This window comes from Cyprinodon variegatus, unplaced genomic scaffold (genome assembly GCF_000732505.1).
Source record: "Cyprinodon variegatus isolate N-32 unplaced genomic scaffold, C_variegatus-1.0 Scaffold244, whole genome shotgun sequence".
Taxonomy (NCBI): domain Eukaryota; kingdom Metazoa; phylum Chordata; class Actinopteri; order Cyprinodontiformes; family Cyprinodontidae; genus Cyprinodon; species Cyprinodon variegatus.
In genome coordinates, this window is record NW_015150697.1 from 436838 (window position 1) to 446548 (window position 9711).

The 9711-nt window shown below is 38.0% G+C and overlaps 1 protein-coding gene across 1 annotated transcript in view; it reads left to right on the forward strand.

The window, feature by feature from the left end:
* The window catches only part of shank3 (SH3 and multiple ankyrin repeat domains 3), a 285728-nt gene that overhangs the window by 185978 nt on the left and 90039 nt on the right, over positions 1 to 9711 (forward strand). Inside the window, exons 13-14 of the mRNA XM_015381921.1 lie at positions 4782 to 4963; positions 5383 to 5406. Coding sequence (XP_015237407.1) covers positions 4782 to 4963; positions 5383 to 5406 — 206 coding nt within the window. The remainder of the gene's footprint in view (positions 1 to 4781; positions 4964 to 5382; positions 5407 to 9711) is intronic.

Below are 9711 nucleotides of genomic sequence, written 5' to 3' on the forward strand. Positions count from 1 at the left end.
CTGGCTGCAGGTGAGCCCCTGATTGTTGGAATGGAGACAGGAGTGGTGATGGCAAGACAGGCTTATATTAGCATTCTTTGGCTAATCCAGGGAGTAAGAACAAAATTGTGCTCTGTGGAGAGTGTGTGTTCCTGAAGGCTTTTCTTCAGCCTACAGAAAAAAAAATCAACAGGTTTTAACTGAGGCTCAACAGAAACACACATTTTTTATATTAAAAAGTCATATTTCTCGGTTATGACTTCTTTGAAATAGTTAAACAGTATTCAAATATCTGTAATAAACTAGGTTTCAATTCAATTGAATTTAATTATATAGCAACAATTCACAACACATGTCATCTCAAGGCACTTTCCAGTTCACCAGATCATACAGTCAAATCAATTCAAAGTTTTCTATCTAAGGAAAACCAGTTGATTGCATTGACTCATTGACTCGAATGCAATCCCTCACACCAAGCATGCTTGTAGCGACAGCGGAGAGGAAAAACTCCCTTTTAACAGGAAGAAACCTCCAGCAGAACCAGAACTCAGTGTGAGCGGCCATCTGCCAAGGCCGACTGGGGTTCAAGAAGACAGAAGCAGAGATACAAAAAGCAGCTGTAAAAGGCGGCCCCGTCCAGGAAACACACAGCCAGGCAGACGAACTCCGAGCCAGCTCCCATGTCAAAGGATGTAGAGAGCACTTTCAGCCAGTCACAGTCAGAGAAACAGGACTACACTTGAAAACAGGCCGATCTGCAACATCTATAAACAAGGATTTGAATGGTGTTGTTAGGTTATCATGTGTGGTGTAAAGGATTCCATTTGCTATTTAGAGCCTGCTTAAATGTGAAATGCACAAAAATACTGGTATGCATATCAAAAAATATGTGAATTTTTGTTCATGGTATGTTGAGTTACTTGCAAAAGACAAGAAAAGAATTTCAAATAGGTCCAACATATCTTACACAAATTTTTCTTCTGTCACTTGAAAATATCGAGGGAAATATTTGAAATGTTTACTAAAGTCAGGTTTTTGCTTGACATGGACAGGTCAACTTTGCAAACCATGGTGGATGAGCGACAGCTGCTACCGGTTAGGGTTTGCATACATAAACATCTAGAGCTGTAGTTCCCAAACCCTGGTACTTACTGTAAGTACTGCCCTGCCTGTTTTAAGCCAGTGTTAAGACATACTGCCTTGCATGTTTTTAGCTGCTCCTCTGCTTCAACGCACCTGATCCAGATGACTGTAGCTTAACAAAGCCTGTTAATTTGCTATCGATTGATATCACGTGTTTGAAGCCTGGGAAACATCTAAAACATACAGGGCAGTGTGCCTGGGGGACCAGGGTTGAAAAACACTGTGACGTCTCTCTGTTGCAGCAAACCTGATTCCAATTAGATAGACTACTCAGCAACCATCAGTGCTGCAGATGGCTGATTCATTTAAGCCAGGTATGTGGTAGCAAAGAGTAATCTAAAACATGCAGGGCAGTGATACATGAGGAACAGGATGGAGAATCACCCATCTAGAGACACCTTAGGATTTGGCACATAAATATCACTACGATCAACACATTTAGAAAAACTCTTGAAGAGAAATGACTGTCAGTCTTAAATGACACAAAGAGGATTTAAAGGATTTAAAATGTTGGAAACAGCTGTGTTTTTTACTTCTGCATGTGATGTTGTAAGCTTGGAGCCGGTACAATACTATCCCTCCAGGAGCCGAGCAGAATATCAGATTCACGTGTAAAATCCACAAAGATTTTAAAAGCTGTTGACGCTGTGTTCCTGTATGTGTATTAAGCATATCTCAGGCTTTGGGCAGTTAACTATGTATAAAGTATTTACTGAATTTTTGTGTTCACTGGCTACATATTCTATATGTCATAATACGTAATACTACTGGCATGCTTATCCAGTTTGTAGGGTCAGCAGTTTACAGGCAGACATTATGTAAAAAACAAAAAACGTATTGAGTAGATATACTGTTGCTGCATTCTCCATTTGTAAGTTACACAAGGTTTTTATGGCACAACATTTAACCATTTTAGTTGATTTACCATATTATATTGGAAACTAGAAACATTAATGTATTTATGAGGGAAGTACAGTATGTTCTTGGATCGAATAAATGAAAATCAAATTAGGCACGTCAGAGAGTTTGTGAGGTACATTGATATGCTTCAAAAGATATCCTAAAAAACATTAATACTCTTAAAAAGTAGGGTCCATTTGTATTGCATAGCATATTTGCATGTCTCAGAATTCTACGACCCAAAGAGCCATTTTCCAATAACAGTTTCTACGTTTTCAAATACAAAGTGTGAGCAATTTGCTCCATATCCAAGTTGTTTTGATGGATATACTTAGAGAAGAATTATCTAAATACATGCATATCTATGACAATTCTCCATTAATGTGATGTAGATTAGGTTGAAAAGTCTTTGAAATGATATATTTGCCAAAGTCAAGGTAACTGTATACACTGTTTTGTGCAAGTATTTAGCCCACTTGAATTTTTTTTACCTTTCGCCATATTTCAGGCTTCAAACATAAAGATAGAAAATTTTAATCCTTGTTGAAAATTAACAAATGGGACATAATCATAAAGTGGAACGAAACTTCCACTGAAGAGTGGTGCTGAATAGTATTTTTGAGGTCTGTTTAAAGCACAGAGAGCATCATGAGGAAGAAGGAACACACCAGGCATGTCCGAGATACTGTTGCTGAAAAGATTAAAGTCGCATTGGATACAAAAAGGTTTCTCAAGCTATAAACATCCCAAGGAGCACAGTGCAAGCGATAATATTGAAATGGAAGGAGCATAAGATCACTGCCAATCCCGATCGTCACTCTAAACTTTTAGATCAAACAGGAAGAAGACTTGATCACAGATGTAGCCAAGAGGCCAATGATGCCTCTCGATGAACTGCAGAGATTTACAGCTGAGATGGGAGACACTGTCCATAGGAGAACAATCCGTCGTATACTGCACAAATCTGACCTTTATGGAAGAAAGCCATTTCTTTGAGATATAAGTAAAAAGTCTTGTTTAAAGTTAGCTACAAGACACCTGGGAGACACAGCAAACATGGAAGAAGGTCCTCTGGTGAGATGAAACCAAAATCAAAGTTATTGGCAACAATATAAAATGTTATGTTTGGTGTAAAAGCAACACAGCTCATCATCCTAAACGCCCAACCCCCACTGTCAAACATGGTGGTGGCAGCATCATGGATTACATAAAATTTTCCAAATTTCGACTCCTGATCTCACCAGCACTCTGTCATGGCTAACTTCCTTCACAACATCAGTTTGAATATAATTTAACATGTCACCTGTTTTCTGAATGAGCAGTTAGAAAAAAATTAACTCACAGCAGAGGCAAACATACACATGATTAAGTTAATGCATAAAATGCTGATTTTATTGAATATATGTGTGATCGCACAATAAAACTGTTTATCTTTTGTATGAAAGAGACACTTGAAACAAATGTTTGATTGCACATGCAGTAGAATGTTGCTGAATGCAACTTACACAGTGGCAGAGATGAAGATGAATGAAGACTGGGCGGAGCTCTGCTGCTGCTGTATTAGAATGCATTGCTTGGGAGAGAGGCAGGAAAGAGAGAATGGGGATGCAGTATGAAGAAATGTAGAGGAGAAGGATGAAAACAGGTGAAATGGAAGAAAGAGAGAGAGGGAGAGATGGAGGAAACGAGAATGAGTCTGGAGCGACAATTAAACCAAATGGGCTAGAGCCTTTTCTCCCCCCACCCTACCCACTACCCCACTGCACACAAATATACATGCAGACAGACCCACACACACACACACACGCACACATCCTCACGCAGCATGCCAAAGGGAGCTATGGCGCATGCACCCTTTCGGAGATAGGCAGAAGGAGATCAGTTGAGGTCTGGGACTGGTGTGTGTCAGCGATGTATTAGCGACATGCTGGTGGTGGCGTATGCCCTGCCTGTGAAGGTGCAATGTTAGCGAGAGAGGAGGGGGCTGTTTTTGCCTCGATGCACAGCTAGAATGCACATAGTGGACTTGTGGCATGTGAGTGTGAGCGAGCCACCAAAACGGAGGGGAGCCACGGAGAACAGCTGCAACAGCATTGCTAGAGTGTGTGTGAGTGTGTGTGAGCGTATGTGTGAGGGGTGGAGGGGAGAGGAGAGGCAGACACGGCGGGACTCCGGGGAGAGGGAGTTGGGGAGCAGATCTAACCTCTCTCCTCCACAGCAGGAGAACCTGGACCCAAGGACAAGCCAGGATCTGTAGCCCAACCTGGAGCATCTGGAGTGGGGGCACACAGGAGATGTCTATCTTTTGAATGGACTTCTATTGGAACCTAAACTCAGGATGTGCTTAACTAAAAGGGGCTGCCAGTTGGACCTGATAAATCCATGCAGGAAAGAAAACAGGGATATTTCTCTTTCTGGTACATATTTCCTCTCCTACCTCGAATAGGATGCGAGAGAGAGGGGACACCTAAGAGAGACAGGGGTAAGAGAGAGCAAGAATATTGGTTCTTCTACTGAAGAAGGAAGAGGGAGAGGAAAATAGTGTCTGGGAGGAGAATACAATCCTCTCATGACTCTCCTGTGGAACAGTGACTGTTGTTTGCCAGGTACTTAGGCATGTCTATGAATCCCTCCCTGGGAACATTAACAACCAGGGGTTGTCACCAGGTCGCTGTCCCATTGACAACCATGTCAGTGACAACCGGCTTCAGTTACCAGCTCCCTGGAATCACCACAGTAACATATGTGTTTGTTTACAGCCCTGGCTCAGTGCAGCGAGACCCAAGCCCACCACATCACACCCCTCCTGCACTGACAGGCCCTCGTGGGCCCAAACGGAAACTCTACAGTGCTGTCCCAGGACGTACCTTCATTGTGGTCAAACCCTACTCCCCACAGGGGGAGGGAGAGATCCAGCTCAACCGTGGAGAACGAGTCAAAGGTAAGTAGTCAATTGTGATGTTTTGCTTAATTATTCATTACTTAATCTACTTTAGCTGATTCATTATTATGGTTATGAATACTTTATATACTGAAGTAAGGTTCCTGTTTCTACTTTTATGGTGCCTGCTGGTGGTCTGCTTCCCCCAGAAAATTCTGTGACAATATGTGGCTTACAGTACATGAATGTATGGTGGCTCCAGAGTATAAGATGTTTACTTTTGTTCTCTCATTTATCTCAGATAGACACATCATTACCTTACTTTCAGCCTTGAAGTCATTTCAGTGATGTTTGAGCTTGAGATTGTGAATGACCATTTCATTGTCTTTTTTTAAATGTGCTGTTTTTCACTGTTATTGCTGGCTCTCCTTTCATGGGCTTGTGTGTGTGCTTTTGTCTCCATTCATGCTTCACTCCAGACTTTGACTGTAATGACGTAGAAGGTAAACTCCAAAATATCCTCCACACCCGAAAATTTCCCCAACAAAACCTCAGTGTGCTAACCCCCACACCCACAATGAAAGCAATTAGTTCTTGGCCCTGTTTGAATCCACTTGAGAAATGTGTACACTCCCACAACAAATCTTTGATCACTGCAAGGAGAGCTTGCAAATTCAAACAGGTCCCATGGGCTTTTGGATGTTGGTGTGCATACATATGATGTGTTTTTCCCCCTTTCAGAGAGTGCTTCCTTCCTGCATACACAATAGATTTTCTGCCTGCCCTTACCTCTTATCACCTGTCCACAGACACCCAATTCTATCTAGATTGACCCTGCACCCCACGTCCTGCCTCTTCACATGCATCACCTTGGATCAGACCCACATTAACTTAATGGAAACAGTTCCCTCATGTCCTTAGAAAGTCCAGGAAGAATCAGATCACGCTCATACTGAGACCTCTTATGTTCCTTTTAAATCTACAGAGGGACAGGAAGTACAGCTTAAGGGTCAATTAGAAATTTCTGTTTAGGCTTTGGGCTAAATATACATAATCACTTACTTCCTGCCTCTTTGTATTTACCAAAGAAGATATAAGGATGTCTCCTTCACTGAGTTTTGTAAAATTCATATATATATATATATATATATATATATATATAGCCTGGTTGAATAATTGCCATATAGCATAACCACAGTTTTTGAAGTCACTGATGAAAATTGATGGCTGGATATTTTTCATTTCTTCTTTACAGTAGCAAATTTTGGTAGATAAAAATCAAATATGGCAAGTAAGGATTCATACCTTACAAAAAATATTTTGCTGTTTTATCAGTCATAAAATATTTTTTAAATCTCCTGGAGAGAGTGGCAGCCTAGTGGTTAGGGCGCTGCACAGTGGCATCCCACTGCTCCCCAAGGGGATGCGTTGAATGCAAAGAGTTAATTTCTCCGTTATAAGATTTATTTATAGAGATCTTCAAGTATTTTTAGTTTTGTTTTTTTGTTGTTACTGTTTTTGCCTTTTCAGCAAAGATAAGATTATCCTCAGTTGATTTTTTAAACTATTGCCTCATGGGTACCTTCTTAGCCAAGAAAATAAATTTGGTTCTTTAGATGTTATTTTCGCTTTTGTTACCTTTTGGATGAGTCATCGATGAGCTTTTGGAGAAATTGTGGGAAACGGGCGCCTCCTGGAAATGTTCACCACTGCTCAATTTCTTCTAAATTTTTGAATAATGACCCTCATTGCAATTCAGTGCATTACAAGAGCTTTAGAGAGTGCTATCCTTACTGATGGATTTCAGTTATTTTGAACCTCATTTGATAATGGTTTTATTTTTAAATCAGGGCCTCAAATAAAAAAAAAAAAATCAGACCTTTAAATGTTGTTTGGAAAGTATAAAAGAGGCTTCTCAATTTTACACCTCAGACTGTAATCACACCTTGATGTCTCCTGTGATTTAAATGCTTTAAAAAGATTTGCTTAATCACAGTTAACCCATGATTTAACAAAAGGGGGGCTACTTTTCCACAATGGGCAATGTTAAACTTATTTCCTTTAATTAGATAAAATTCTTTGAGCTATTTTGTCATCAATTGGACTTTTCCTGTTTTGGTTTTATTTGAAACATTCAAGTTTGACAAAGAAAATGAAGGTTAGTTTGTGCTTGCTCACTTATTGTTGAGTAAAATAACTGGCTCTATTACAACATTTTTCCTCCTTCGAGTAAGTATATACAGTAGTATAGTACTTTCTCTGATGACAGTAATTCTAAAAATATATTGATACTGTAGGTTGAGTCCACGCTCCGAGGCACACAGTGCTTATTACTAATCTCCATCTTTCTTGTGTTCTGTATAACTGCTTTAATCACCAGCTTCACTGAAAGAGCATGTCTACGATGAGATCAGACTAGGTAAATCTGACTAAATTATGTTGCTGTTGGTGGATTTGAATTTAAGTACTATTTACTCTAAGTTGTGAATTTGTTGTCATAAATAAACATACAAAACATTCTTTTAATACCGTACTCTTATTGTCACTTATGTTTCAGAAACACAGGGTATTCCTTTCTAAAACAAAGACCCAAATATTGATTAATTGAGTAATTTATTATTCTGTTTATTGAATTATATTCTGAAAGAGTAGTATCAAACTACTACTTTATATTTTCTGGAGTATTATTAGCAGTTTTAATGTGATGATGAGATTGCTCACTCTGGGAAAGTCTGAACTCTATTTATCAATTTCTTTTACATTTCTAGCTGTCTTTTTAAGCTGACTATCTTCGTTAAATACGTTTTATGATTTGAATTTTATTTCGCACAATATGAACTTCTTTATCCCTTTTAACAAAATATTGGAGTCCAGGTTTTCAAACTTGCAATCTTTATACATTGATTTTAATGCTTTTTCTTACAATACAAGATAGTTCAAATATGTATTATTTTATTCTGCTAATTTGAAAGGAATTTTGTTTATCTTTAAGCCAAGTTATATATACAGCCTCATTAAAATAATTCAAAATATTTGCTGTTCGAAAAAATACTTAGTGTTTGGTTTGAGTAGAGAATATTGTTTGCTTTTAAAAATGGTAGTAATTATGCAGCTGATAACAGCAGCTCAGTTATACAGTATGCATATATTTTGTTTATATTTATTAATTTGTTTGTTTTTTTCCTATATTTACTTTTAGCAACAAGTGGCTCCTTGGACTCCAATGGTAACTAGAGTAGCTCAGTGCTTGTTTTAGATTATTTCCAGCTCAAACATACCAGACTTAAATTGTTGGGCGGAGACTGGTTTTTCACAATCCACACTGGATGTGTGTAGGACCTGTTCATGCATCTGACAACAGCAGAGAAAACTGCCACCTAGCCTTTCCTTTGTTTCTAGAGATGTAAATCTGCTTTACTCTTCCTCTGTCTGGTGAATCTGGTCTTGCCTTGGTTATTTGCCAATGACGGCAAAACAAACCCGGGGCATTAAAACACATTAAAACACAGCTGATCCTCTTTTTCCAAACTTTAACATTTAGGATAATAATGATGATAATGATTATTATCATCATTATTATTATTTATACATTGTAACAGTAGTTCTTATTCTGCAATATGTTGGTTTGCTCTCTGCAAGTTTTTGTTAAGTTCTGTAAAAACATTGGACTTTCAAATGATCACAAATATAATTTTTCTATTTTAGTTTCATTTTCTTACTGGCAGGGAGCAATCACAGACCTTAAATATAAGTTTTGTTGTATGCCCTACAATTTAAAAAGAAAATGCAGCTCCAGCTTAAATTAATTGCTTTAATTGGTAACAAATAATGACTCAAGATGATCAGACTTAATGTATGTAGTTCATAAGTTGTCAACTTAAGTAAACAAAGTTGGGCAAACTTAATTCAATTACTTACCAATTGTAGCAGTTCACTTAAGTTGGGGAAAGAACACCTTCTAGAAAATACCAATATACTAAAAAAAAGTTAAATTAGCCTTTTTTTTAGTGTAAACTTATTCTGTTGTGGGATTAGTAGTGTTAACGTAATTTTGCTCTGTCTGCATTTCTATCAGCATCATATTAATATATTTACATGCCTTAAAGCTGACACTTCCTGCTTTGAAGACCTTGATGATTACACTGACTTTACCGATAACCATGAAGGTAAAATGAAAGTTTTATATTCTGAAAAAAATTTAACCCTTTTTAAGAACTTAAAACACCTATACATCCTGTTTTCGTGTTAAATAATTCTGACTTGTAATGGTTTTTAGAATGTCTTGCTTAGGGGTGTTAGTATTTTGTACTATGTAGTGCTGTTGAGGTAAAATGCAATTTCCTAACCCTAAATAAGTCTGAAAAGCTTGAATGTTGCTTATATGATACATCTGGAAGATATATCAAAGTTTCAAAGACTGAAGTGATGTCTAACCTTAGCAGATCTTTCCAATATTTAAGCATTGCTCTCAGTCTAGTCATCAATCTGTTGTTTACAATCAATGTCTCTACAGAGGTTTTTGATAGATAAAATGAACTGCTGTTCACTATTTAAAAGAGTAGGTAATGAGACGTACTTCAGCACTTCCTGACAGCCACTGGACCACAAAACTCATATGCTTTTTTTTTTTTTATGTGTTCGTAAACTGACAACTTCAACATATGTATACCAGTTTTTGATATGAAGTATCCAGAGTTTGTATTTTAGGATTTCTTTTGATACACTCTATTTGTAAGTACCCAAGGTCCATCTCAACACCTCCTTACATCCTCTATTTGTGCTCCGTACTTTTCTCACCTTAACGTTTT